The 25104-nt window shown below is 33.0% G+C and overlaps 1 protein-coding gene across 2 annotated transcripts in view; it reads left to right on the top strand.

Moving 5' to 3' along the window:
• The window catches only part of RTTN (rotatin), a 79110-nt gene that overhangs the window by 16079 nt on the left and 37927 nt on the right, over window positions 1–25104 (top strand). For both annotated transcript variants that reach the window (XM_018082027.2, XM_018082016.2), the window contains exons 12-29: window positions 99–311; window positions 1521–1633; window positions 2172–2298; window positions 4218–4343; window positions 6454–6570; window positions 8367–8506; window positions 8770–8941; window positions 9948–10047; window positions 11386–11474; window positions 13606–13723; window positions 13981–14077; window positions 14856–14924; window positions 15254–15442; window positions 16462–16701; window positions 17891–18035; window positions 19323–19477; window positions 20702–20921; window positions 22699–22827. In XM_018082027.2, coding sequence (XP_017937516.1) covers window positions 99–311; window positions 1521–1633; window positions 2172–2298; window positions 4218–4343; window positions 6454–6570; window positions 8367–8506; window positions 8770–8941; window positions 9948–10047; window positions 11386–11474; window positions 13606–13723; window positions 13981–14077; window positions 14856–14924; window positions 15254–15442; window positions 16462–16701; window positions 17891–18035; window positions 19323–19477; window positions 20702–20921; window positions 22699–22827 — 2559 coding nt within the window. The remainder of the gene's footprint in view (window positions 1–98; window positions 312–1520; window positions 1634–2171; window positions 2299–4217; window positions 4344–6453; window positions 6571–8366; window positions 8507–8769; window positions 8942–9947; window positions 10048–11385; window positions 11475–13605; window positions 13724–13980; window positions 14078–14855; window positions 14925–15253; window positions 15443–16461; window positions 16702–17890; window positions 18036–19322; window positions 19478–20701; window positions 20922–22698; window positions 22828–25104) is intronic.

Raw genomic sequence — 25104 nt, 5'->3', positions numbered from 1 at the left:
ACCAGCAGTGATTGTACTTATTGAATGACTGCAAATGCTATTGTTGGTTTTACTGTATTTTCAGGCTGTTATTCTGACAGTTGTTTTCTTTTTCAAAGGCCAGTAAAGTTATACAAAAGAGTTTGCTGAATGCTTTATTTCTTCTCTCTCTGGACATGTCCTTCTCCTTGGAATACCCAAGCATTCATGAATCCATTGCAGCCTATCTGGAGCAGATGAGTACTGAGAACTACACTATTTATAAACAAGTTTCAGAAGCTACATATTCAATTGAATGCACTTGTAGCTTTATGGTTGAAGTTCATAAAAAGGTGTGGAATTTTATTATATAAAATACTTTTTGTAGACAAGTTTTGTTCCTTCACTTCTTTTTTTAATGTGGTAAAAATTATAGTCTAACATGGCAGAATAAGATCTTGTAAGTATGAGAATTTCATACGATGCAAGATGTAGTTAATTTATATTTGTTTTCATTAATACTCTTCATGGTGTTTGTAAAAAAATCTTATCCTAAGTAAAAGCAAAGAAATAAACAATTGGAGATTGAAAGTGAGCACTGGACTTTTTATGGGCAAAGAAGTAAGAAGCAGGAAATTATTTATTTATTTATATTTATGTAAACATGTACATTTATATATAATACAATATTTTATATTTATTTAATTATATAATGTGTGTGTATGCATGTTGTCCAGTAGTTAATTATATTGTTCAGAAACTTTTAAATCCCAACTACTTTGGCAATTGCAGTTTTAAAAAACAACTGCTTCTGGACTGGCTGAGATTTGTGTGTGTCGCTTTGTTATGAAGACAATGAATGTGCCTTGCTTTATTAGTTAAGTGCTTCTAGCACAATACTGAAATATTCTTCTCTATTATCTAAATGGACAAGCAATTTTGGAAAATACTAAAATAAATGCATAAAATACAGCAACAGAAATATAATGCTGTCTTAAATCAGAGTTAATCTATCCTTTATTTAGGCAGGTTCTGGACTTTAGAGAAGCAATACTTTGCTCATAAAATACTGTTTACAATGAAGTTAACTCCATCAATTTTAAATGGCTCATATTTAATGTATCTGGTAACCAAATACAATGAAGACATATGTACTTAAATTTAGAAAAAAGCTCTTTAATATTAAAAATTATTTGTTAAAAGTTTAATAGAATCTTTCATTATACTCCTCTCACATAAACTGCATAATGACTAAAAAAATAGTAATTTGAATAGAGTTATTACGTTCATGCCATGAAATGTTAGACACACATTATTCCCACAGAGTTTAACAGAAGTTTATTTGGATTCATCAGGTGAAGGGTTTTCCACTCTCAGGAAGAGGTTCTAAATTTTTTTTGTTTGAAATTTATTGAATTAATTATAAACTTCCTTGAAGACTAAACTAAAACCTACTTAATATTCAATTATGATAAATTCTGAAAGATTAAGCAATAACAGAGGATACTTTTAATTTTACTGTTTCTAATAGTTTCTTTCTTTCTCTTCATTTTATGTCACAGGGGGATGCGAATCTTTCTGAATTAGTAGAATTGGCAGATCAGGCCTTGTCTAGTCTACCTTTCCACCAACACTTTCCCTTGCTTCGAGAATGCATTCACATGTGCTCAAATATGTGAGTACATTACTGTGTAAAACACTGCTTGTGAAAGTATATTTTTTTTTTAGATTGATAAAGTTTCTCAAATAGAATCTCAACTTGTTTATTCCCTGTATTTGAACAATTGTTTTCTTTTAGCCATTGAAAGGTCTCTTCTAACTGATTTGTGTCATTCTGTAGTGAGTGTATTGAAAATTGAATTTTACATGCTAAAAACTTAATATTTTATTACATATCTAAGCTCTTCTGATTTTGTATATAAAGGTGTTATGTGATTTACAAAGAAACAGTCTTAAAACATTTTGACTTGTCTTTCAGACTTTTTTTAAATCTTTTGTTCCAAGTATATTTGTATAACTTTTATTTTACTTTCAGAAATTGATTTTGGCAAATATATTGTGATCTCTGAATTTTGTCTGTTTTTCAGGGTGTATATACCCTTGCAGAATGTATTTTTTAGAGATAATCCTGAAATTGAAGAGGAAAATTTTTGTAGACATCTTTAGGTACTGTAAAATAAGCAATAGTTAAATTAATTATTTTTCGTTTTTAGTTGGAAGTCTGCTGAGGCCAACTCATTGCTCCAGGCGGAGGGTCAGAAGATGCTTCTCTGCCTATTGTCTCATCCTTCATTGAATATAAAAGCTGAAGCCTATCACTGCTGTTTGGAAGTAGTTAAGGTTAGAACTAATGCTTACTTAACACTCTTGGTGTTGCACTCAATAATGCATATTATTTGATTTCATCATTAAAAGCATTTTTAATGCAAATTCAGTTTATAATTGTGTTATATGCTGGAAAATCTTAGTAGACCTGGACTTGCAGTTTGCTGTTACATTTTTGGTATTAAATCAACTTGATTAAGTTATACTTCAGGTACTGCACTTCAAAATGACAGGATCTCTAGAAGGGAAAAAGCCGTGACTAAAAATGTTTTTTTTATTTTTTTAAAAGCCTTCTTAATAATGCTGGTTGCTTTGTTTTCTGATTGCTGTTATACAGAGTTTTTTCTTTTGTTCTATTTCTGTTTTTGAAAAGAATTCAAGTGTTCAGTTTGTTTGTCTGCTGAAATGAGGTTCTTTGAATCACAGACTCCTTTGAGTTGAGGCCTTTAACTAGATCAGGTTTCTCAGAGCCCCATCCAGCTGGACCTTAAATGTTTCCAGGGTTCCACCACCTCTCGGCAACCTGCATCACCCTCATTGTAAAAAATTTCTTCCTTGTGCCTGGTCTAAACCTGCCCTCTCTTTGTTTAAAACCATTATTCCTTGTCCTGTCACAAGAGACCCTGATAAAAAATTTGTCCCTGTATTTCTTACAAGACCCCTTATAAAGTACTAAAAGGCTGCAATGAGGTCTCTTAGCCCTCTGATCATCTTTGTGGCCCTCCTAACAGGTCCATGTCTTTCCTGTGCTGGGGACCCCAGACCTGAACACAGCACTCCAGGCGGGGTCTCACGAGAGCAAATGCGTAGAATCACCTCCCTCAACCTGTTGGCCATGCTTCCTTTGACACAGCTCCTGGCTTTCTATGAATATGGACTGTCAGCTTCCCCAACTTTTCATCCACCAGTACCCCCAAATTCTTCTCACCAGGGCTGCTTTAAATCTGTTCATCCCCCAGTCTGTATTTGATATTGGGGATGGCCCCAGTGCAGAGGCAGGACCTTGCACTTGTCCATGTTGAACTTCATGAGGTTCACATGGGCCCATTTTTCAAGGACAGATTTGATTCCCTTCACAGGAATTTTTCATTTCTCTTTGATTTTTTTTTTTTGTTCAGATTTGTATATGTATCAAGTTTGGGTTTAAGAACATGTAAATCCTTTTATGTACTGCTTGATTTTTTGGTTTTTTGGTTTGTTTTCTTTGATTTTTTGGGGTTCTTTTTGGGGTTCTTTGTGTACCTGGAGAGGGTTTATGTGTGTCTTGATTTTGTTTTATATGGGTATTTTGTCACTGCCTTAGTTTTTTGTAATGATAGTCCAAGGAATAGGGTGTAAACTTCCTAGAAGTATGGCTGTACTCTGTGTTGAGAATGGCAATGTCATATTCATCAGGTCATTTTAGGTATTCAGTAATCATGGCTCACAAAATTCACTTTTGTATTTTGTTATAATACTTCCCTGTAATTTTTGTTTTCTGTAATGGACATCATCTATACTTAGTGTGCTTATAGCACAATTCAGTAATGTACAAATATGGTGGAGCTAGTCTTTCAGAAAGAAAACTCTTTATCTCCACTGAATGACACTTGTCTGTTTTTGTGAGATTTTTACCTGCCTGTTTTAGGTTTTCCTTATTTTAATGTAAGGCCAAACAACATATACAGTTTTTCTAATTTATTTTCACTATTATTTAAAGCAGGAACAAAATTATTTTCTGTTTCTTAGTCCTGTGTAATAATAGGAATTTTCAGTTAGTGATCTTTAAAGATAGTTCCTTCCAGGGCTGTAAAGTTTAACTTTCAGAACTAGTCATCCAAAGTGCATGGAAAAAACCTTTCACTGCATGACAACTTCTGGCAGTTTATAAAACAAGATGTAGTACTGGAGATTGTCTTGAATTTTTAAACTGACTGACCTTATTTTTACTGAAGGACTGTTTAGGTATTCATAATATTGCGAAGCCTGTGCCTTCAGTCTGCCATGGAGTACATTTTCTTCTACATCCTAAAGTATTATATGAAATCTGTACATTTGGCCTTCAGGATGATAAGAATGAGGTACTGTGTTTAGTAGCTGTATTTATAAGTTGATGTGCATGCAAAGAAGGTGTTGATATTCTCCACAGTGGTCTGAGGCTTACATGAAGTTTTGACTAAATATGGGGTTTTGTATATGGAAAAGCTATAGAAAAGCTATGCAAATAGTGAAATTGTAGTAAATTGAAAGTTTTGGGGTTTTTTTGTGATGAATTCAGAGACAAGATTATAGGTATAGGATGCTATTAACTGTAATAAAGACTGATGAAAATGAAATAAAATATTGTTTTTGTTCATCTTTTCCTGTGATATATTGGGCCCTAATAAAATGCATATGATGAAATAGTATGTATGCTGCTTTACATTTATGGGAGACACAAACTTTGAAGTCTCAAGTCTCTGTAAAAGTGGGGTGACCTCTGAGTTGGTTGAGGAACAAAAAGACACTTTAAATCTGCAATGTCTTTGCTATAAACTTGTATTTCATCACTACAAGCACATCTGTGTTTTAATATAATTACCTGACTATTATAAAAATGTTTTATAATATTATAGAATAGGACCAAATTTCTGTTGGGTTCGTTTATATGCACGACTGCTTAACAAGTGTTCATTATTTCCTAGCTCACATATAGAGCTAAGTAGGGAGTTGTGAGAGGAAGAAAAAATTACCTAGCTTCTTTGTAACTCCTTTATGGCTGATCTGTAATGTTCCTACAGTCAGAGGGAAAGAACATTGACTAACAAATTATTTATTTATTTTCAGCTTCTCTCCTGGAATGATATTTTTTTAAACACAGTACTGTGCACAATTCCATTTAGAAGTTATTTTTTTAGATCTGAGCATTTTAAAAGGGGAAGTAAAATATCTTTAGTAATGTGCTATGTGTTTATACTTTGTGTGTAATTTATCTTTTGCAAGGAAGTAATTTATTTTGACTACCCCATTGGATACCATATGGAAAAGACTGACAGTTTTCTCTTAGTGGTTGGTCAAGCATAAGAAATGGATTTCAGTTGATATTGGATAATGAATTTAAAAAGATCAAAGAATGCATATTTACAAAAATATCACTTTTTGTTCTCTTTATAACCTTATAATGCATTTTTATTATACTTCTTACAAAACAGATAATGAAGATCATATCCAAGCTTTTTTTTTTTTACTTCTTCGATGCATATCTGCTTCTTAAGTTTTCATAACGCATCGGTTGAATCTTTCAGGCATGTCACAATGAGAAAAAATTGAGAAGAACCTTGTATTCCAGGGTCGGTCTTAAGATTTGCCTTATGATTTTATAAAGCCAACCTCTATTTAAAAGTTAGGCTAGAGTCATATTATCAAAGACTGTCCTTATTGGCTGGGGTGAGATGATTTTTAGCTGGGGCATAAAATGCAGGATTTTGGCTCTGTTTTTACACTATGTAAGGAAGAGCAACTTGTGAGAAGCTGGCTTTTTCCCCTCTGTTCCCACTGCAGTAATAATTTTTCCTTGTAAATACTCCAATATTGCTTACTGTATAGATTATATGCTGTGTACATGAATACAGTATAATTACTGTATCGTACACCTTTTTTCCTTTTTGATAAATAGCTTCAGATGAATTTTTTACAATTTGAAATATTTGGTAGCCTTCTCAGTTTGACTGTTTGTCTCAAGAAAGTGAAATGACCACATAAGAGGCTTTAAATCTCTCTTCTTCCTGTATCTTCAGATGCATATCATAGACTGGGAATAAAATGCCTGAGAAAGGCAGGATCAGGAAAGAAAAGAAACAGAATTTGTTTTACCTGCAGGATAGAGGGACCAATAGGTGTATGAGTTTAAGTAATGATTTACTTTATTTCAGAAAAGACAAACCAGAGTTCTAAGGGGAAAATGACTGGGTGCTATTTAGGCAGAACTATTTTGTGTGTTTCCTCTGAGAGGCTTTTCGAACAACTTAATGTTGTAATGTGTGATGTGTAATGTTGTAATGTGTAACTGGCAATTTAAAAGTAACATTCTGCAGAAACAATGTTTTGTCTTTGCGACTTTTTGTATAACATTCTCAATTACAGCTTTAACTAACTGACTTAGACACATTGAAAATTACATTAGTGGTTTGGTTTTTTTTTGTTATTGAGCAGGTGAACTCAACAGCCAAGGCCATTCTGATACATTTATTACAAGGACGGTTAATAATGGCAGTATTGACTTGGAGCAAGTTTATTGAGGCCCTCTGTCCTGTCATTCCTGTTTTACAGGTACTTCTAAATGCTTTAATCTGAATTTGATGTATGAAATCGTGTAGATCATGTCAAATAACAGACAGAAGTAGGAGATGGAAAATAGATTAACAGTAGCATACCTACAGACTTGTTTTATCTGATGTCAAATGGAGAAGTGTTTTATAGGGGTCCTAATATCAGTCAGAGTTAGTACATTGAATTCGTAGACAAATTTTAGTCTGGTGTTACTATAATATGAAATTTGGAATGTTGTACAAATGAGGAAGTACTGACTGGAACTTAAATGGTTTGAAGATATGAGTGGATAATCCAAGTATAGACTAAAATCCAAATATAGACATTCATGCTTTTTAAAATGAGTTAATAATTATTAATCACATATCTTAAATTTGAAAATTGTAACTTCTCTCTGATAATGATACAGTTTTCCAATTAAATACACAATCAAAAAATAGCAATAGATTTAAGATGTATTTTCAGTATATTTTGATATTTGTTCTTCATTTCTTTGCTTCCAGTATTATAGAAGTATCAGCATTTGCTATTATCTTTAGACCGTAGTTTTCATATCTCCAATAATGTGCAAATTTTATTTTCATTATCTTTACTCTCAGCTTAATATAATGAGAACTTTTGCTTTTCTTACTTTGATTTTCAGCCTAATTGCTCCATCTGAATTCTTTACTGTTTTTTCTCTAGTTCTTGAAATTTCCCTTTTGTGATCTGCCCATAGTCTTCCAGATTAGATATTTTGCTGCATGTACCTGTTATTTTACCATATTTCTGTCTTTTATTTAACTTAGCTAATACATCCAAGTATGCATTTTGTCTTTGTTTTCTCCAGGAATATCACTCTTGATAATTATAGATACTTAATTGTTTCACTGCTATGTATTCATTAGTTGCCTGCACCTCAGTTGCCATAAGTTGAAAAAACTGCTTGTATACCTTAAGCCTTTACTCAAACTGCACAAAATCAAGGCAAAAATGGGGAGAAATTACAAATAGCATGGGCCCTGAAGTAGTTGGCTCAGACAGAAAAGTATGCAGAGGAAACAGACTGAGAACTTTAAAGTGATGAGAGAAAGGTTACTTCAGAGCTTTCTCAACTAGTAATTTTAGCTTTTCTGTGTTATATCTGTGTGTATATCCAACATATGATTAATATTCAAGATTAAATAAGTGGGGATTGATTTAATATAAGCTGTAGGCTAAATGTGAGAGATTTTTGTGAGTAGAATTTCCCTCTATTCTATAACCTATAGTGGCTACGTACGATAGATATTTGAGTAGCGCATACCAAAGGCCTATGTTTACCCAGTGCATATAAAATGCATTGTACTTTAATTTTAAAAGGTTTGCAGTATCATTGCTTGACATAAGTGATTGTGGTTTGACTGTTTGTCTGTGAAAATGCTTTGACAGAGATCTGTAGATAGATAGAATTTAATGTTTTGAAGTAACTTTCTTGTAGGGACTGAATTCTGTTTATTGAAATGGAAACTGACCTTACTGAGCAGCATCATGTTAATATACTGAAGAGTAAAACTTCAGGTCAAAGTACCTCTGGGGCACATAAAGAAATTTTTATTTTTGTTTGTGGACAGAATCATTTATTAATTTTAAAACTGTTTGCAGAGAGGAATATTAATCTGCAGAATTTGAATACTTTCCTAATATTTTTTTCTGGGTATTGTTTCTTCTCCACCTTCCCTTAACCTCTGAAAAGGGAATTACCTTGTCTAATTTGCTAAGTTAGTAAGTGGATTTTTTTTTTAATTTTGGAAATTTTTGTTTGTTGTTTTCCTTAGGGTTATGCTGACACAAAAGATACTTTAGGTAACTGCATCCTCTCTTTGAGTGAAACAACCTCTGACAAAGGAGAGGGTACTCTCCCTAGAACTACGAGACTACAGGCTGCTCTGCGCCTTCTCTTCTCAAAAAAGCAGTTGTAAGTAATGTAGCATTTCAGCATGTCTTCTAATGCTGATGACAACAACGTCTTCTCTTAAAAAAGCAACTAATTGTTATGCAGTGGGTTGATTTGAAAGGTTGATCAATATTAAGTTGGGTGATTACTTTCCCTCCCCTCCATTAATTTTATAAACTAATTAATTTCTAACTATACAACCAAAGTTCTCCAGTATATATTTATATATTATTTATATATTTATATATTATTTATATATTTATTTTAATTATTTACTCATTTAGGGTTCGTTCTGTAGCATCTAAACATTTAGCATTCCATCTTTTGAATGAAGAAGGGGCAAACCTGAAACGCCCATGTCTGGATGGTAATGTACTTTCCAGCATTTCAAACTTATTTATTATAGAAAGAGCTATTGAGATAAAATTGGATGATAAAAAGGAGTCAATAATTAAGGTGAGTAAACTCTGTCTAAATTTTGTGTCATTGATGAGCTCTTTTACCTACCTAGTCACTGAACTTTCAGAAGTTTGCAATATTTCATACAAATCAGCCTGCTTTATAAAAAGAAATCCGTTGTTATATTCTTTCTGTGTGAACTTTAACAGTAGTTTTTATGCTACCTTATGCAACAATCAGAAAAAAATACTTCCTTTTTTTCTTTTCTTCAGAGAAGACTTGAGTGCCAAGAACACAGGCCTGCTTTTTTTATAACAATTTCATTGGGCATGGATAGTCTGATTTTTTTTCTCACATAGAGGTTTCTCCACAAAATCAATATTTTTACAGAAACAGGCACAAATAATTTTTGATATGTTATACTCTAAAACAGATTAGAAACTTAGGTCTGTGTTTTCTTAATATTGCTGCTTTTGCAAAGTGAAAAGCAAATCATGAGTATTTGACCTATGGGAAAACTTATATTTCTCTTTTGTTTTTCCATTTTTGCCATCTCCCCTCCATTATCCTTCCTTACTTACCCTCAACGCTTTCAGATTAACAATATGTAAACAAAGGCTAAGATGCTTGTCCTCTGAAAAAAATTCTGACAGCTCATTGTACTCTTGATTTATACTCTTTCCCTGCATCCTAACCATCCATTTCTCTAACCCTATTAACTATTGCCATTAAAATTCAGTTCCCTTCAGACTTGGAAGCATATGTAGCATTTCTGCGTAGTGTTGAGCTTTCTGTAGTCCTACTTAAATTAAGTGTTATTTGTTATAAATCTGCATCTGTTGTGCACTAGAAACTATATTCCACAGGTATTATTAGAGATTTGTTGCAAAAAGATGATAACCTAATCAATCCATTGCTGTTATATGCATGTGGGATTTAATCAAATACATTCTAATAAGGAATTTAAATATTTTTGTTTTCTCCTTTCTGTTAGGAAATTTGGCTGGTTACTTTGTGTCATGATAACATACTGGATACAAATCTAACACAGTTTTACTTTTAGGCAGAAACTGTTGAAAAGCTGCATGATATCTTGACTTCTGATGCTGTTGACCTAGTTTTACGGAAGTCTGCAGCCGAGCAGCTTGCTGTCATTTTAGAAGGTAAAATTCTTCAGAAAATTTGTATTCATGTGATGGTCATTCATGAACTTGCAGTTTTGCTACATTTTCTGTATGCTTCTGCTAAGGATACTCTTTGTAATTTTTATGTATATTGTTGGACCAGAATATTAGCACTGTTGTAGATGATCTACCAATTGAAATAAAAAAAAAAAGAGTTATTTGTCATTGTTGCCCTCAAGAATAAGAGATCTTATTTAAATAAAACAGCTCCCTTGGGTAGTAGAGGACTAAGCTGAATTCTGTAAGCTCTGCAAGGGCTTACTTTCTGCTTTTCCTTTTTAATATTCATCAGTTTGTTGATCTGTCTCAGAACTAATGAAGCTTCCAATTTTTTCCTATTGTTAACTCAGATACACAGTCATATATATTTATATAATATATGTTTTTGTTGGTGGTGTGTTTTAATTAGGAAAGTTAATTCTTAGATTACGCAGGCTAACTAAAGGGATTTTATACTTAGTGAAGAATCACAGGTGTTTTTTTGTAGTTATGTTGTGTTACTCTCATGGGGAGAAGTTATGATTGAATTAAGAAGATATGATCAAATTAAGATGCAAGTAAGCAGTCCTGCATAGAGCATTATTTCACTCGAGGCAGCGTCACAACTGTAGAGTTTCAAACCTTAATGTTTGTACTCTATGTACTCAAACTGATTCAAGGATGTTTTCTTTAAGGAGTTTAAATTCTAATGATAGAACAGAAGTTTTTCACCATGAGAAGGTGAAATCTTAGATAATATTAAAATTAACATCTTTTTTTGTCAGGAAAAAAGTTTTGAGATGTGAAACAAAGCTTAGGATGAAATTATAAAGGAAAAAATGCAGCTTTATCAGGACATATGTCATATGAAGGATCACTTTTTAGTTATTAAAAACAAACACAACCAACTCAAATAACATACTTTTTTTGTTGTTGAGTATTCATAAACCAGGTACTCTTCAGGGTGGGTGGTATCACTGGAAAATACTCTCATACCATTTTCAGTTCCATGTTAAATTGTTAAACACTTCTAAAATATGATAAGTGAAATCTTCGTTTGACTGAAATTGAGTTGCACTGGGAATTACTGTAATTCTTGAACATAAAAGACTTACAGGAAGTTATGTAAGATATTTAAGAATCTAGTGTTCAAGAGGCTACTATAGCCAGATAACAAGACTTCAAGGAGACCTGCCTTGGTAGAGATCTGTACTACTGTTGATTGGCAATTTTGGAAACTTGTTCTCGACAGCAAGACTTTGTGATCTTACAAAAAGAAGTTCAATATTAACTTTGTACGGAACCAGTCATCCTTACTATCTTTTGTTTTTCCTATAGATACCAAGATGCATGAAATTGTGAAAAAGTTGGGTGTGATAGAAAAGATAGTGGCTTACCTTAATGAGTGTGTACATGTGGATGGCAAGGTAAAACTACTGTTGCAGGTTCTTCTGCAGGCATTGTGCAGCATGACAGTAGTAGATTTTGCCTTTTTCTGCACTTGTAACACTAGTTTTTGTGCATTAATACTGCACTGAATACAAATTGTAACAATTGTAATTGCAATGTATATTTTATTCTATTTCTGATAATGCTAAGATTCTCTTGATGAGAGAAGATTGGTTTGCCTATGAGAAGAGTTACCTATGAGAAGAGTTAGCTAGAGAACTGTGTATAGTGTGGTTCTGGAGCATACCAGAACTTCTCTGAAGCTTTCTCAGTACAGACCAAAACCAAATTTTAATGACCTTAAAAAAAAAAGTGTTATGTTAGATATCATAATCTCTAAATTTAAATTCTGAAGCAAATTATAATTTAAAATGACATGTTATTGTAAATGTGTCATATTGAGTTTCAGGTATAAGTAATTTTCTGACCAGTAGAAGATCACCTCACCAGGGAGTGTCTCAAAAGATAAGATCCTATTTAGAGTTGAGTGTGTAATTGCTGTAGACGATGGAGCTTTCCATTTTTGTAATATGTCTAATCTGATGCTTGATTTTTTTCTGGAATTCATTCTTTGAAATCATTTTATGCAAGCATATTTGGTCTGTAAGGTGCTCAATTAACTTTGTGGATAAACCTTTTGCGTATTTCTTGGTGTGCTTGCATAGGATTGTTACCACAGTCCAGCAGTCCAAACCTTGAGTTCTTTTAAGAAACCATGAGACTTTTTATGTAGTAATGATTCCTTTCCAAGAAATGTACAAGAGAAATGAACTGCTTGATGTTTAATAAAATTCCTTTTTCTGATCAAACTAGTAAAAATTGCATTCTTCTTCAGAAATGGTAATTCTTTTTTCCTAGATGATCAGTGGCTAAAATTACTTTTTCCCTGTAACATAAAGGAATGTCTTGTCCAGTTTATGATAGCTTTATACAAGTACTTTTGTAAATCACTCAAACACGATTGAAAAAATTGAAATATTGGATTCCTCTGGTTTTTTACTATGTTTGGTTTTTTTTAATGTCACTTTTTTAGTATCTTACTTTCTTTAAAGAGATAAACAGTGATGCATCTACTGTTTTGGTTTGGGTAGTGAGTAGATATTACTTAATACTACAGAAGTACAAGCGTAGGAAATATATCGCCCTAAGCAGATCATTCATAACCAAGTAAGAGTCTAGGATGAGCTTTAGAATAATATTGTTATCCCTTTATAAACTTTAATTTAGTCCAGAGAGGGCTCAACCAACAACTCTCCAGGGCCTGTGACGTTAGAACACTATCCTGAGGGAATCTACCCCACATTATTGTTCTCCCCTCAAATGATTTTTTTCTTATTTCATCCTAAAATCAATAACGAAGAAAAAACCAATAAAAAAATCTTATGTGTTCTTAGAAAAGTGGCTACCGAGAAAAGGATAAAAGAAGTAGTAGACAGAAAAAGCACCATTTAAAATAAGACTTTATGTATAGCTGTGCAAAAGACCTTCCATACTAAATAAGTAGGTTTTTGTTCACTGAGTATTAAACTAAACTGTATTTGTTGATGAAGTTTAGAAAACAAATTTTAAAGGCAGAAACTCATGGGCAAAGTAATGATACTTCGAAAGGAATACTGTCTTCTCATTCTTAGAAGCCATGACTTTGGTCATATTTTTGGTCATTCACTGAGACTTTTAACTGTTAGCAAACTGCTTTCCATTCTTAGATCTTGTGATCTGAGAGGCTGGGACTAGAAAATGAATGTGATAGAATAAATTATTTGCATTAAAAAAATGAATAAACTTACATGGTTGTAAATATTTAGGGGTTTTTTATATCCTTCTTAAAAATACATAATTTGAAAGCAAATGTTATAATTGTGTTATGAAGCTGGAGACCAATAAAATGACTGTCAATTAATAATAAAATAAAACTAAAAGTGAATAAAATTTTTTTCAATGAATATGCAATTACCATCTGGATGAAACGTGCTTATCTAAGGAAGTTCTAGCTTCTCTATTATAAATGATGGAACATATTGGTTAATGACATGATAGTTTGTATTAAGCCCTTCATAGTAGATTATACTCAAAGTTATCTCTATTTATTTTTTTTCTCTGTTCCTGCAGCTTATGGAATCCATAGTGTTACCATGTCTGACACTCTTACGCAAACTTGTGTGTGCTGATCCAGTTATTCGCCTGTCCCTAGCACAGCAGTCAACTGTACTGCTTTTGCTATTCAGAGGTAAGGATTGTATTTTGACTGTAGTACCTGTGTGGAAAGATGGTTAGATGTTTAACCAAACACCTTCTTAAGAACTTTGGGTCTCTTCAGAGTCTAATATTTAGAAGAAAAATCGCTGTGTGCTAGTGATACCCATGTTGTGGTATCTGCTTGAGATGTTGGCAAAAAATGAAGAAAGCAGTTGCTTTCAACTAGTGTCCTATATATTATTGTTAACATTTTCCTAACACATTTTTAATTGTCTTTATTTTATTCAGTTTCCCTGATACTCCAAAGTGATCATGCTGTTTTAACCGAAACTACAGTATTGCTTTGTCTTCTGTTGTTTGATGAAGTAGCAAGAACAGAAACATGGTATGAAAACCAGTTACTTAATAGCATATTCTCTAGTCAAATTTCTAGGTTTTAATTGAAATTAGGTTTTGTATATCTCCAAACAAGTTATGCCTCAAACTTTTATAGATCCAAAATCACATATTTGTAGTCCCAACAAAATTGTTTCAATACTTGGGTTACATGCTGTCTAGGTCTACATGGCATATTTTTGCAGTATGAATACTTCAGTGTGAATTCGAAGTTTACTTTATTTTTCAAAAAACCCTTATTAGTCTGTAATCCATCTTTTCCATAAATAGAAACTCCATAAATCAAATAACTATCTGTAGTCATGTTTTTTTTAACTTAGCTTAATTAGAATTCTTCTATCTACTTTGGCTTTTAAGTGTGGCAGTTGTCTTTAAAAATGTCAGCTTATGATATTTTATTATTTAAAATTTGCATATACGTGAGAAAAACATATGTTTTCAGAATTCATACACATGAAACATACTGAAAAGAATTATAATGCATATTTTTTTCTAATAAAAAAAGGAAACAAGCATGCAGGTTTTTAATGTACAGCAGACCTGCAACGAGTATTCCATATATGTGTGATCTAAGAACTATGTTAATATTGCAAAAACATGAAGAAACATTGTTTAATAAACAAATTATTCATCAATGGGTGATTAAAGATCTATCTGAAGGGAAAAATACATCTATATCCAAATAATAAGGAAATAATGAGTGTAGCATTAGGAGAAAATCACATCTTAAAAAAAGAGCATAATAATTATGACTTAATCTCTTGCAGGGCTGATGGCATAACCAGTAATGATACTGGCATACCTGCCTTCAGTTTACCTGTTGCTGTTGTTAGAAGGTATGTGTTGGTGGTGCTTTTTTGGCTGGTTTTTTTTTTTTGGTTGGTTGGTTGGCTTTGTTTATTTTACAGTTTGCTTTGCTGTTTTGCATTTGGTGTCCTTCCTGAAGTATGGAGGTGGGAGAATGAAGGGAAACCTTGGATTTAACATCAAAAGTTGTCAGCATTTTTAAACATGGAGCTTTTTCTCCAAGTCTTTTTTTTTCTGAAAAAGGAATTTCAAAAACTTTATTTGTAAGCTTAAAAACTAGCTCTAATTTAAAAAAAGCAACCAAAAAACCTTCACCAACCACTTTTAAAAATTATTATTTCTATTTGTGTTTTTTTAGGTATCATCTCCCAGTCAGGATCACTGCTCATCATGTAGTTAGCCCTAATGCTGTTGTGGTGCCATTGTCTTCTGAGTGCTTGGCTATGAAACCTGTGTCAGATATGCTTAAAATGGCTTGGAATCTGTCATGGTACCATGGGATTGAAAACCTATTGCAACTGATAGATTATGAGAAGGAAGCAGAAACGTGAGTCATTTTATCTTTCATTTTAAATGCCAATATATTTCAATTAAATTAGTGTTCCATCAAGTTTAAATAGGTTTTTAACTTCAAACAGCACTTCAAGTTGTTATTGGTTTGAGAATGCTGTCCCAATCCATAAAGGATCGCATCTCAAGAGGATGAAGATATGTTGTCACAGCTAATGTTTTACCTAAATTGCATTTATTCATGAAGTCTAGAACATTTATTGATGGTGAGGCTAATATCAAACAATTTTAAATGGGTTTCTGTGGCTGTTGTTCCTTGTAGTTATTGTGTTTCTTTAGGAAGCCACCTGTCTTCCCCTGCTATATAGTCCACAACTATCAAGTTACATGAATTTTTCTTTCCTTGAAGATTTAAATTTCAAAGAATTATTCTTTTTTAATGATAATACTAAGAATTAGGGTAGATAATGAAGAAAATTCTCTTTTTCTTCCTTTGGTTAGCTCTTGATTGAGCATGGTTTCTTTCTTTGAGACTATTTTGTACACAGAACTCAATGTCTCAGCAGATTCCTGATTTAATAGGACTGAAATGCTTGTATCTATATCTCTGTCCATCTCCACATTTTTTTAGGTTTTGCTTGTGTCCTTTAAAGGGTCCTACAGGTTTTATTAGTAAAAAACTGCCATTGGAAACTGCAGTTATTGATTTGATAAGTCATTTTAATTTTAAGTGCACTCTTGCAAAAACAAAGCAATTTCTTAAAAAGAAAATAGGAAAATAGAATAGCCCAAGTGACCAACATTTGCAATAACATGGAGAAAAAGTTTGTTACAAACAATGGAAATAGTACCTTTTGGGTAATTTTTTGAATTTAAATGTGTTGGTGTTTTTGTTGTTGGAATTTTTTTGAAGAAAGAATTGGTTAACAAAATTAAATTTTTAAGGCAATTTCTGTTTTGTCTTCTCATTTAAACAGGAAAGGGAAGGAGTCAACACTCTCTGAAACAGTTTGTAAAGATGATGACTTTTAATAATTTTTCTCTATGCCTTTTCAGATTTTTAGACTCGCTAAAACTATCCCCAGAAGATATTCTTATACTGAAAATATCTCACACAAACTGTGGACTGCAAGACTGTCTTAATTCAATCATTCAGGCAGCATCCCACGGGGATGTTAGGACTGCTGTCACTAGGCTTAGTTTCTATATTCTGAATGATAGACTTGCTTTAAAATGCAGTTCTGGATCTTGTGGAACCACTTTAAAGAGCTTTGTTTGGCAAAAAGCAATAAGCAGGTAAGCATATTGACTACAAATATCCGTTAAAGATTGTGATGCTAAAATGGTAGAATTCCTACTTTTCATATTTTAAATTTCTGGAGCTGATATATATGCTGGGGTTCACCAAACTGGAAAGCAGCTTTGCGGAAAAGGACCTGGGAGTCCTTGTAGACACCAAGCTGAACGTGAACCAGCAATGTGCCCTTGCAGCAAAGAAGGCAAGTGGTATGCTGGGCTACTTTAGGAAGAGTGTCAGCAGCAGGTTGAGGCAGGTGATCCTTCCTCTCTGTTCAATACTGGTGAGGCTACATCTGGAGTGCTCTATCCAGTTTTGGACTTCCCAGTATAGTAGAAAATCATATGGATAATACATAGAGGAGAGAATCCAATGAAGAACCACAAAGATGATGGAAGACTGGATCATTCCTATAGGAAAGGATGAGAGAGCTAGGACTGATAAATCTGGAGAAGACTCAGAGCGAGGACCTTATCACTGTATACAAGTACCAGACAAGAAGTTAGAAAGAAGATGAGACCAGGCTCTTTTCAGGCAATGGCCACAAACTGAAGCACAGCAGGTTTCTGCTGGACATCAGGAAACACTTTTTCACTGTGAAGGTCACCTAGCACTGGCACAGGTCGAAAGAGAGGTTGTGGCGTCTCCATCCTTGGAGTTACTCAAAAGGTGCCTGGATATGGTCCTGGGCAACCAGCTGCAGGTGTTCCTTCATGAGCAGGGTGGCAGGACCAGGTGACCCCCAGAAGTCCCTTCCAATCTCAAAAATTACGTGAATTTGTAATTTACGTGCACAAAACCATCAAATATTTAAAATATGTTTAAAATAAGGATTGTTTAAAATGCGTAGGTAAGCTTTGCTATTATTATTAAATGCTTGTATGTAATAGCTAATTAACCTTTTCTTTCCTGTCTGTGACCTTTTACTATACAGAATTACATGTTTACTATGTGTAAATACATTTTAAAAGATACATAAAAATTTGAATTACAGTAATACAGTAATATTATAATAATTTAATATAGTCAATATTTTATGTAAAATTATTTAGATATATTTAGTATGTTATATGTATAATATATTAGTATAATTTCACATTTGCAGGTGACTTCAGTTCTATTAGCCTGAGATTTTAAAATCTCTTTTAATGTGCTGCAACTATGAAAGTATGTTTATTTACATTGCAGGTTTCTACAAGTGCTTCCAGCTTCTGTGGAGGATGAAAAACTTTTAGTAGATGTTTTAAGATTTTTAAATAAATTACTTAGAGAGCAGAAATCAAGTCTGGAGTCAGACCATCTAAAGTGGATCTTGAAATCATTGCTTAAAAATGTAAGAATGGGGCTGTATATATTTATATGATTTGATTGACTATGTAACTATACTTGCATACATATAGAGTTGTGTAAGATTATGCTTAGGTACATAGCTACATATATATTATTTATTTAACTGAAAGGATGAGGTTCCATATGATTGTGTTGGAACCTTCCGTTTGGCAAAAAGAGATAAATGAACATTATCTGTCTCACATTAAGAACAAGAACTGAAAGTTAGGACTGAGGTTTTTGCTTTCAGTGTGTTTGCCAATAAAGTTCTGACTTCAGATGGTTATAATATGTCTAAGTAAAATATTTTATAAGCACAAAGAAGGTATTATATGAGTGTTATATTTTAATTGCTGTAGGTAAAATGCATGTGTAATATTTAAAGAATGGAATTTTTTTTCTTGACTCCCGTGCTTTATATTTGAGATCTGTTCATTTAAGAAGTGTAAAATCGGAAATTGTAGAAACAAATACGAAAAGAACATCATAAAGCAATGTAAAACAACTTTTATTATAATTGTTGAAATATAATAATTTAGTATTGCTGTATAATAACAATAGTTAAATGCCAAGGATTAAACAATGGCTGAAGTTTTAGAAATTTGTAAAGTACTGTTCTTTACAAAGCAAGGCCATCCTGCCTACATGAAAGATCATTCATGGTCTTACAAAAGGATCCTATGTTAAATATAGTCTGCCTGCACTTGCATTTTCCCATTTGAAAACACAATCCAAACATTTAGGAAAAAGTGCTAGCAGACCTAATTTCAATTACTTATAGACTACAGGTACTTTAATTTATACTGGTAGTTGGGAAGCCTATAAATTTTTTTAAGTATGGCCCATTCAATATGTTAATATAAAATCTTAAAACCATATGATACAAAGTCTTTCAAGCAACTGAGACATACAACCTGAACTAAAATTGCTACTATTGTGTTTTCTGTTTTTTTGGGGATCTATTTTTTTGTTGCAGGTTATTTCTGTATGTAACTTTGAGTTTTCTGTCATGCTTCAAAATACACTGTGCTTAATGACAGGAAATTTTAAAAACCTTAACAGTGGATTCTGTTATGGCATTTAGTAGATTCAAGATTCAAGGTATGAGTAATTATAGGAATTTTTCACTGTGCTTTTTACAGAGTTACTTCTTAGTAAAATAATAATGGAATTTGTGATTTATAATGTGTGCAATTTGCGAGTGTTCAGCAGAAAAATGGCTTTAATGCGGGTATTAAAATAGTGTTTAAACAATGCATTATGTGACTGTATTTTTATTTGTTTCTTTTAGAAGACAAAATCCCTTTTGGGTCTCCTGGTGCGACCAGAATCCCAAGTGCGGGATGAAATAGATGAAACACAGACGGCTGTCAGGCAGCGACTGGATAAGGAACTCATCCGTCTTTTCAACATGTTATTAGTTTGTTCCACATCAGTGACTGACAGGTACAGTGTAAATGGACCTGCCTGTGTAATTCTGCCTGGGGATCATAACACCTGTTGCTGCTGAATTTCGGTCACAATTTGAATATAATTATGACTCAATTGTTCTGAACTGTAAAAATGTAATATACACTTCTTGAAGTGAAGATCAACATTAGGTAGTCCTTTTCACAGGAAAATTAGGGAGTTAACTAGGAAACTGGGAAGAGTATATGCTAGTGGTCACTTTTCAGCAACTGGATAATTAAATTAATTGCATGGAGAAGACAGGCTATTTCTTTTTCACTGCTGGAAATTTGCATGAACAAATGGTAACTTCATTGATTTTGTAACATGCATTCATAGCAAAGTAAAATATTGAAATATTTGAAGTATGAAGAAATGTTTATATTTGTTGAACTCCTTTTTGGCTTATTTAGGACAGCTACTTTTAGTATCAAATTCCAACCTTTTTCTGTCAATTAAGCAAACACAGAAATTGCTATATTATTTTTAATTCAAATTTCTCATAAAACTTCTCCCACGCTAAATCTCTCTATCCAAGTGTATTCTAAGAGCTACTAAAATTTCAGCTTAAGATAATATTTATTTATTTAAGTGCCACAAGATAACTGTTTGTGAAGATACTTTCAAATTGTTACCTTCTTCGCTGTTCCCAGGTGGTTGTTTTCTAAAAATGTTGACAGCAGTAAAAGGGGCGTATTAGAGAAATCCCTGCTAATTATATCTTACACTCCTGTATTTTTTGTGTTCTGAATTCTATATTTATTGTATTTTGTGGGAAATATTTTTAAACTTGTCTCTTGGACCAGAACAAACATAGTTGTAACAAGCTGTTCGCATATGAGTTGCAACTCAGAATATTCTGCGATTCTGTAACTACTGAGCTTTGCAACTCTTCACATTGTGTCATCCATCACCCTCAATCTCTTAGTCTTTATTTAACATGCTCCTTAATAATGAGAGTTGTATCTCATTGGTCTTTTTTTAGTTAAGCAGCCCTGTTGTAATCAGATGCAATGTTTTGTTTTCAGAACCTGGGTGAAGCTAGAAATGTCAAATTTAATTCCTTGTTATTCTCTGTTTAACACAATGTTAACTAATTGATATGCTGAGCCTCACAGACTAACAGTAAGAAGAATGAGGCCTTGACCTCTTGCAAAATGATTCATTGTATGAGCTTCATGTTGAAGGTTGATCTTTTCTGATTTTTTACAATTAAACCAGAGAGGGCTTGGAACTTGCTGGCTGTTTCAGAACAGAGCTCGCTCTGAAGCTGCTTCAATGCTTAAGGCTAACAGATGCACCACATTTTTATGGGCTTCCTTCATTGGAGAGAACATTACGAGGAATGGTGCATGTTACAGCGCTTCCAGACTGGAGTACATATTCTGCTGAAGTTGAACCTATCACAATTTGTAAGAAATATTTGACAGGTCTTCTTGAGGTAAGTAGCCTATCTTCTTACTTAGCTTTGGATTTGAATGCTTGTAAAGAACTGTGTAACTAATGGCACTGTACTCTTTACAATGTACTTTTAGTAAATGTCACCACTAGGAATACGTATGGGAAGGATGCTTTTTCCTGCCAAGTAAATACAAAAAGAATGGAGACCAGATTGAGTGATGTTTATCTATAGTTATGAAGGTTAGTTGTAGTATATGTGCTTTCATCACTGGTTTAAGAGGTAATACCAAGTGACTTAAAAGCAAGATGAAAAATTAGTGATGTTTTTAATGACTAAAATGCTAGGAGGAAAAATCCCAGATAATCTCCCACAAGCAAGATCCATGTATGAAAGGTGGTCTGGGGGAACAGTAACTGATTAGATAGGTTGTTAACACAGAGAAAGCAGAAAAGAGCCTGCAGTTGTTGGGAGACCAAAATTTTTTCTTGTTTTCAGTGTTCTTATTAATTTCCTAAATCCATGGATGTGGTAGACAACTAGTTTTTGCTCCTAAAATTATATATTTTGAAAATTCCAGTCTTCTTAAAACTATAGGAAAAGCATAGTTCCCGCTTTCTGTTTGTTTACCAGAAAGTTAATGTACATTTAAAAGTTTTCAGTTTCAAATACCAAAATCTATTTGTTGTCCTGGTAGGAGCTTGAAAAGCTTTAACGTAGTTTTAATTCATTTGTAATCTGAATCATGTGGATTGCAACCAGATAAGTGTCTGGAAGAATAGTATATAGATGATAATCATGTTTGTGATGAAAAAAAGATACAGCGTTTTAGGGGTAAGTCTTAACTTTCCAAGATTTCTTGAGTAAAAAGAAATAAATGTTTTAGACCTATTTGATTAGATGAACTCTGTGACTTGAAGTCTACACTAAAAATGGCACCAAGGTTATAGATGTTGTCATGCGAAAGAAAGATTATTGTTGGACAAAATAATAATAAATATGGAATGAAATCAACTAGTGATGCATAAGGTTTGTGTGCAGAAGAGTTATGCAGTTTTACTTGGCCCAAATATGAAAATAAATGTAGATTTCTTTTTTAGCTGGAGGGGGCAAAGTGGGTTTAAAAGAATTTTGGCAAAATGGGACACTGGAAGAAAGAACAACAGCAAAAATGTAGAGGTTTAAATTGCTGTGTTTTGAGGAGAAAAATAAATCTAGAAGTGTAGGTTTTTAGATTATTATTTTTTAAAAAGTATTTTTGGGCATGTTTTGTTGAAAGGAACATGCCTTTTATTTTAGTAAGTATGACTAGATATTTGGTCAGAGAGTTTATTTTACGTTATGATCCAGTGACCTTTATTTCTGTTTCTTAGTATTTGATATAGAAAACTGATAAATTTATTCCAATTCAAATCACAATAAAAGATATAAATGACCCTTTTCCTTGAACACAGAATTTTGAAAAGAAATTTTATTTTTAATTCCAAACAGCAAAAGAAACCCTGGGAACAATAAATGGACTTTCAGGTCCATTAATAGAAACTTCTGGGTTTCTGTTTCAATTTTGTGCTTATTATTAAGCTTGACTGCATTCTTCATTTGAATATGCAAATAAAACCCACAGATCTTCTGAAGTTTAACTGTATGGGAAATGATCACATGACCGAATGACTCAGAAATAAAGAAATTCTTATAATTCAGCTAAAAATCTGTCATCTTTTCATGAGTTTAAATTATGATTTAGTGTGTAAGACAGTTTGTACTCTCTTTGTATACTGCTTACAGTAAAACTGCCATGAATTTGTACCCCTACTCCTAGGTCATCTCATCGTTTTATGTTGAATGGGGGGGAAATGCCATGTCCTTCATGGGAAAAGGTGTTACGAAAAGCACAGTTCTTTGCTTGCTTCACTTATCTCATGAAATGATGGCTCAAGCCAAGGATACGGTGAGTGTGTTACAGTTGTCCTTATCTTGTCATTTGTGAGGGCTAAGCACAGATATATATTTTAACTCCTAAAGTAAAATGAGAATTTTCATACATGGTGGGGAAGATGTCTTATAAGTGCTGATCTCACTCATTTGGTATATAATGCCAGATAAATGTGCAGGATAGGCCGAAGAATCAGTTCTAGCCTTACTGAAATTATTTTGTACATAATTCTGTAGATTTTGTAAGGCCCTCTTTCAGACAGTAAAGAATATGATTTTATTTTTATAAAAAATGAGAAATCATGATTTTATATAGGATGAATATATTTAAGGATTTACAGCATCATTATTTCTTCAGCCTACAGATAACAGGCTTTCTAAAGTGTTTAAACATACATGTGTATATTCTTTCACTCGTGTATATGTATGTATACATGAAGGAAGGACTGTTGGATAAAAGGAGCTATCATTGCTTATAAGCAAAATTCATATCTGTTCTTTGTGTTCATGTGCAGATTTTGAGCTAGATTTTTGAGAGTTTTGGGAAAAAATAGCCATCCTGAAGCAGTTAAAGCAAATTTAGCAATTAAATGTAATGATTTTAGAGAGTTAAAATCCACTCCTGTTAATATCTGTGATAACCATAAGTGAAAACCTTTCATTATGATTAACCATACATGTAACTAGAAATAGCAATATCCCTGCCTCTCCACATTCCAGATGTCTGTTTCTTCAATTCTCTACTCCTTTCTCAACATATTAAGTACTAACAGAGTTTATTAAAATTGCAGGGTGACAGAGTATTAAGTACACTGCAGGAAGACTGCAACCTCCAAATAATTAGATTATAAATACATGGATGAAGGAGTGAACTTGGACTGATTTTTTTTTTAATATCATTATTGTAGAATAATATACATAGTAACATAAGGATGGGTGTAATTTTCTTGTGTTTCTGAATCATAATCTGTCTACACAACATTGTTACTGTCTAGACTGTATTAGTAACTTATATTCTCAAAGAAACTTTAAATCCTGGCTGTTGTTTACAATCGCGTGATGATTTAGTGTTAAGTCCTGCTGGAAAGAGAAATACAAAATTATCCTTCCTCTGTGCAAGCAATGTTATATAAAAGTACCCTGGATAACAGTTACTTTAAAAAAAAATCCCCTAACTTAAAATACACAGTCTAATGACTTGCAATTAAAACTAGTTAAGGCATTTTTTTTCTATATCATTATGAACCACTTTGTTTATTTGTTATTTGAAGAGCCACCTTGTTAAGTCAGACATAAGATCCTTTACCTTATACTGATGGACAGAAGTTACTTACAGATATTTGTAGGAGTACGTGAGAAATAGAGCATGTACTTAGAGGGTACTAGAATTGCTACAATATTTTGTTTGTTTGCTGTGGTAACATTTCACTGGTTGTGCTTCGTTGACCTAATTTTTTGTTCAATTTCGTATTTTAATTTTCTCTCTCCCCAAATTCAGAGGTTATAAACTGCAGCACTTTTTGTAATTGATATTGTGTATACTGAGAAAATCCATCTAAAATACTTTGTTCGAAATGAAACATTAGTTATCTAAATGAAACACTAGTTACCTACTGTGTAAGAATATACAGGACTGAGATTATGAAAGATGCATACATAAAATTTTGGTTGTCATGGTTCATTATGAACTTAATGCATTGTTTGTGCAGTGCCGTGGTTAAACAGAGCATTTTGCAGGTATGGTTTGTTGTTGGTATTTTTTTTTTTCGCCTGAGGTAAAGAAATTGATTTGCAAAGTCAAGTACAATTTCATGGAATCTGCAGCTAAGTAGTATGTGGTAGTCTGCAAGACATTATTTCATCATGCGGCAGGTACATGTGTTGCCTAAAATCGAAGAAATAATTCTCTGGACAATGTTAGTATAGAAGGGTAAAAACCAACCCTTTAATAAGATGTCTTAGGTGCACAAAGATGGCATATGCACCCCTCCTCACACACACACGACTTTTAGAAAATAAAAATATCATCTAATTATAATATCTAACTATTACCTCATGGAGATATGCCCAACCCAAAAATTGTTTGCCCCCAGCACCTCTCCACAGGCACGTCTCCCAGAACTGGATCAATGGTCCCAAAAAACCAATACTTCATCCCACCTTCATCTTCATCAACTCCCTCTGTCCTGCTTGGACCGTTTTCCAGGGTTCTGGGCCCTCTTGGATAGTTTGGGCTAAGGTTATATCAAGGAATGTGCTTACTATGTTCTTTAGGTACATCTACAGATTGCAT

Source organism: Manacus vitellinus, unplaced genomic scaffold, assembly GCF_001715985.3.
Source record: "Manacus vitellinus isolate BGI_N305 unplaced genomic scaffold, ASM171598v3 scaffold_1_pilon, whole genome shotgun sequence".
Taxonomy (NCBI): domain Eukaryota; kingdom Metazoa; phylum Chordata; class Aves; order Passeriformes; family Pipridae; genus Manacus; species Manacus vitellinus.
Note: the sequence above shows the minus strand (reverse complement) of the source record. Positions and strands in the feature narration are given on the sequence as shown.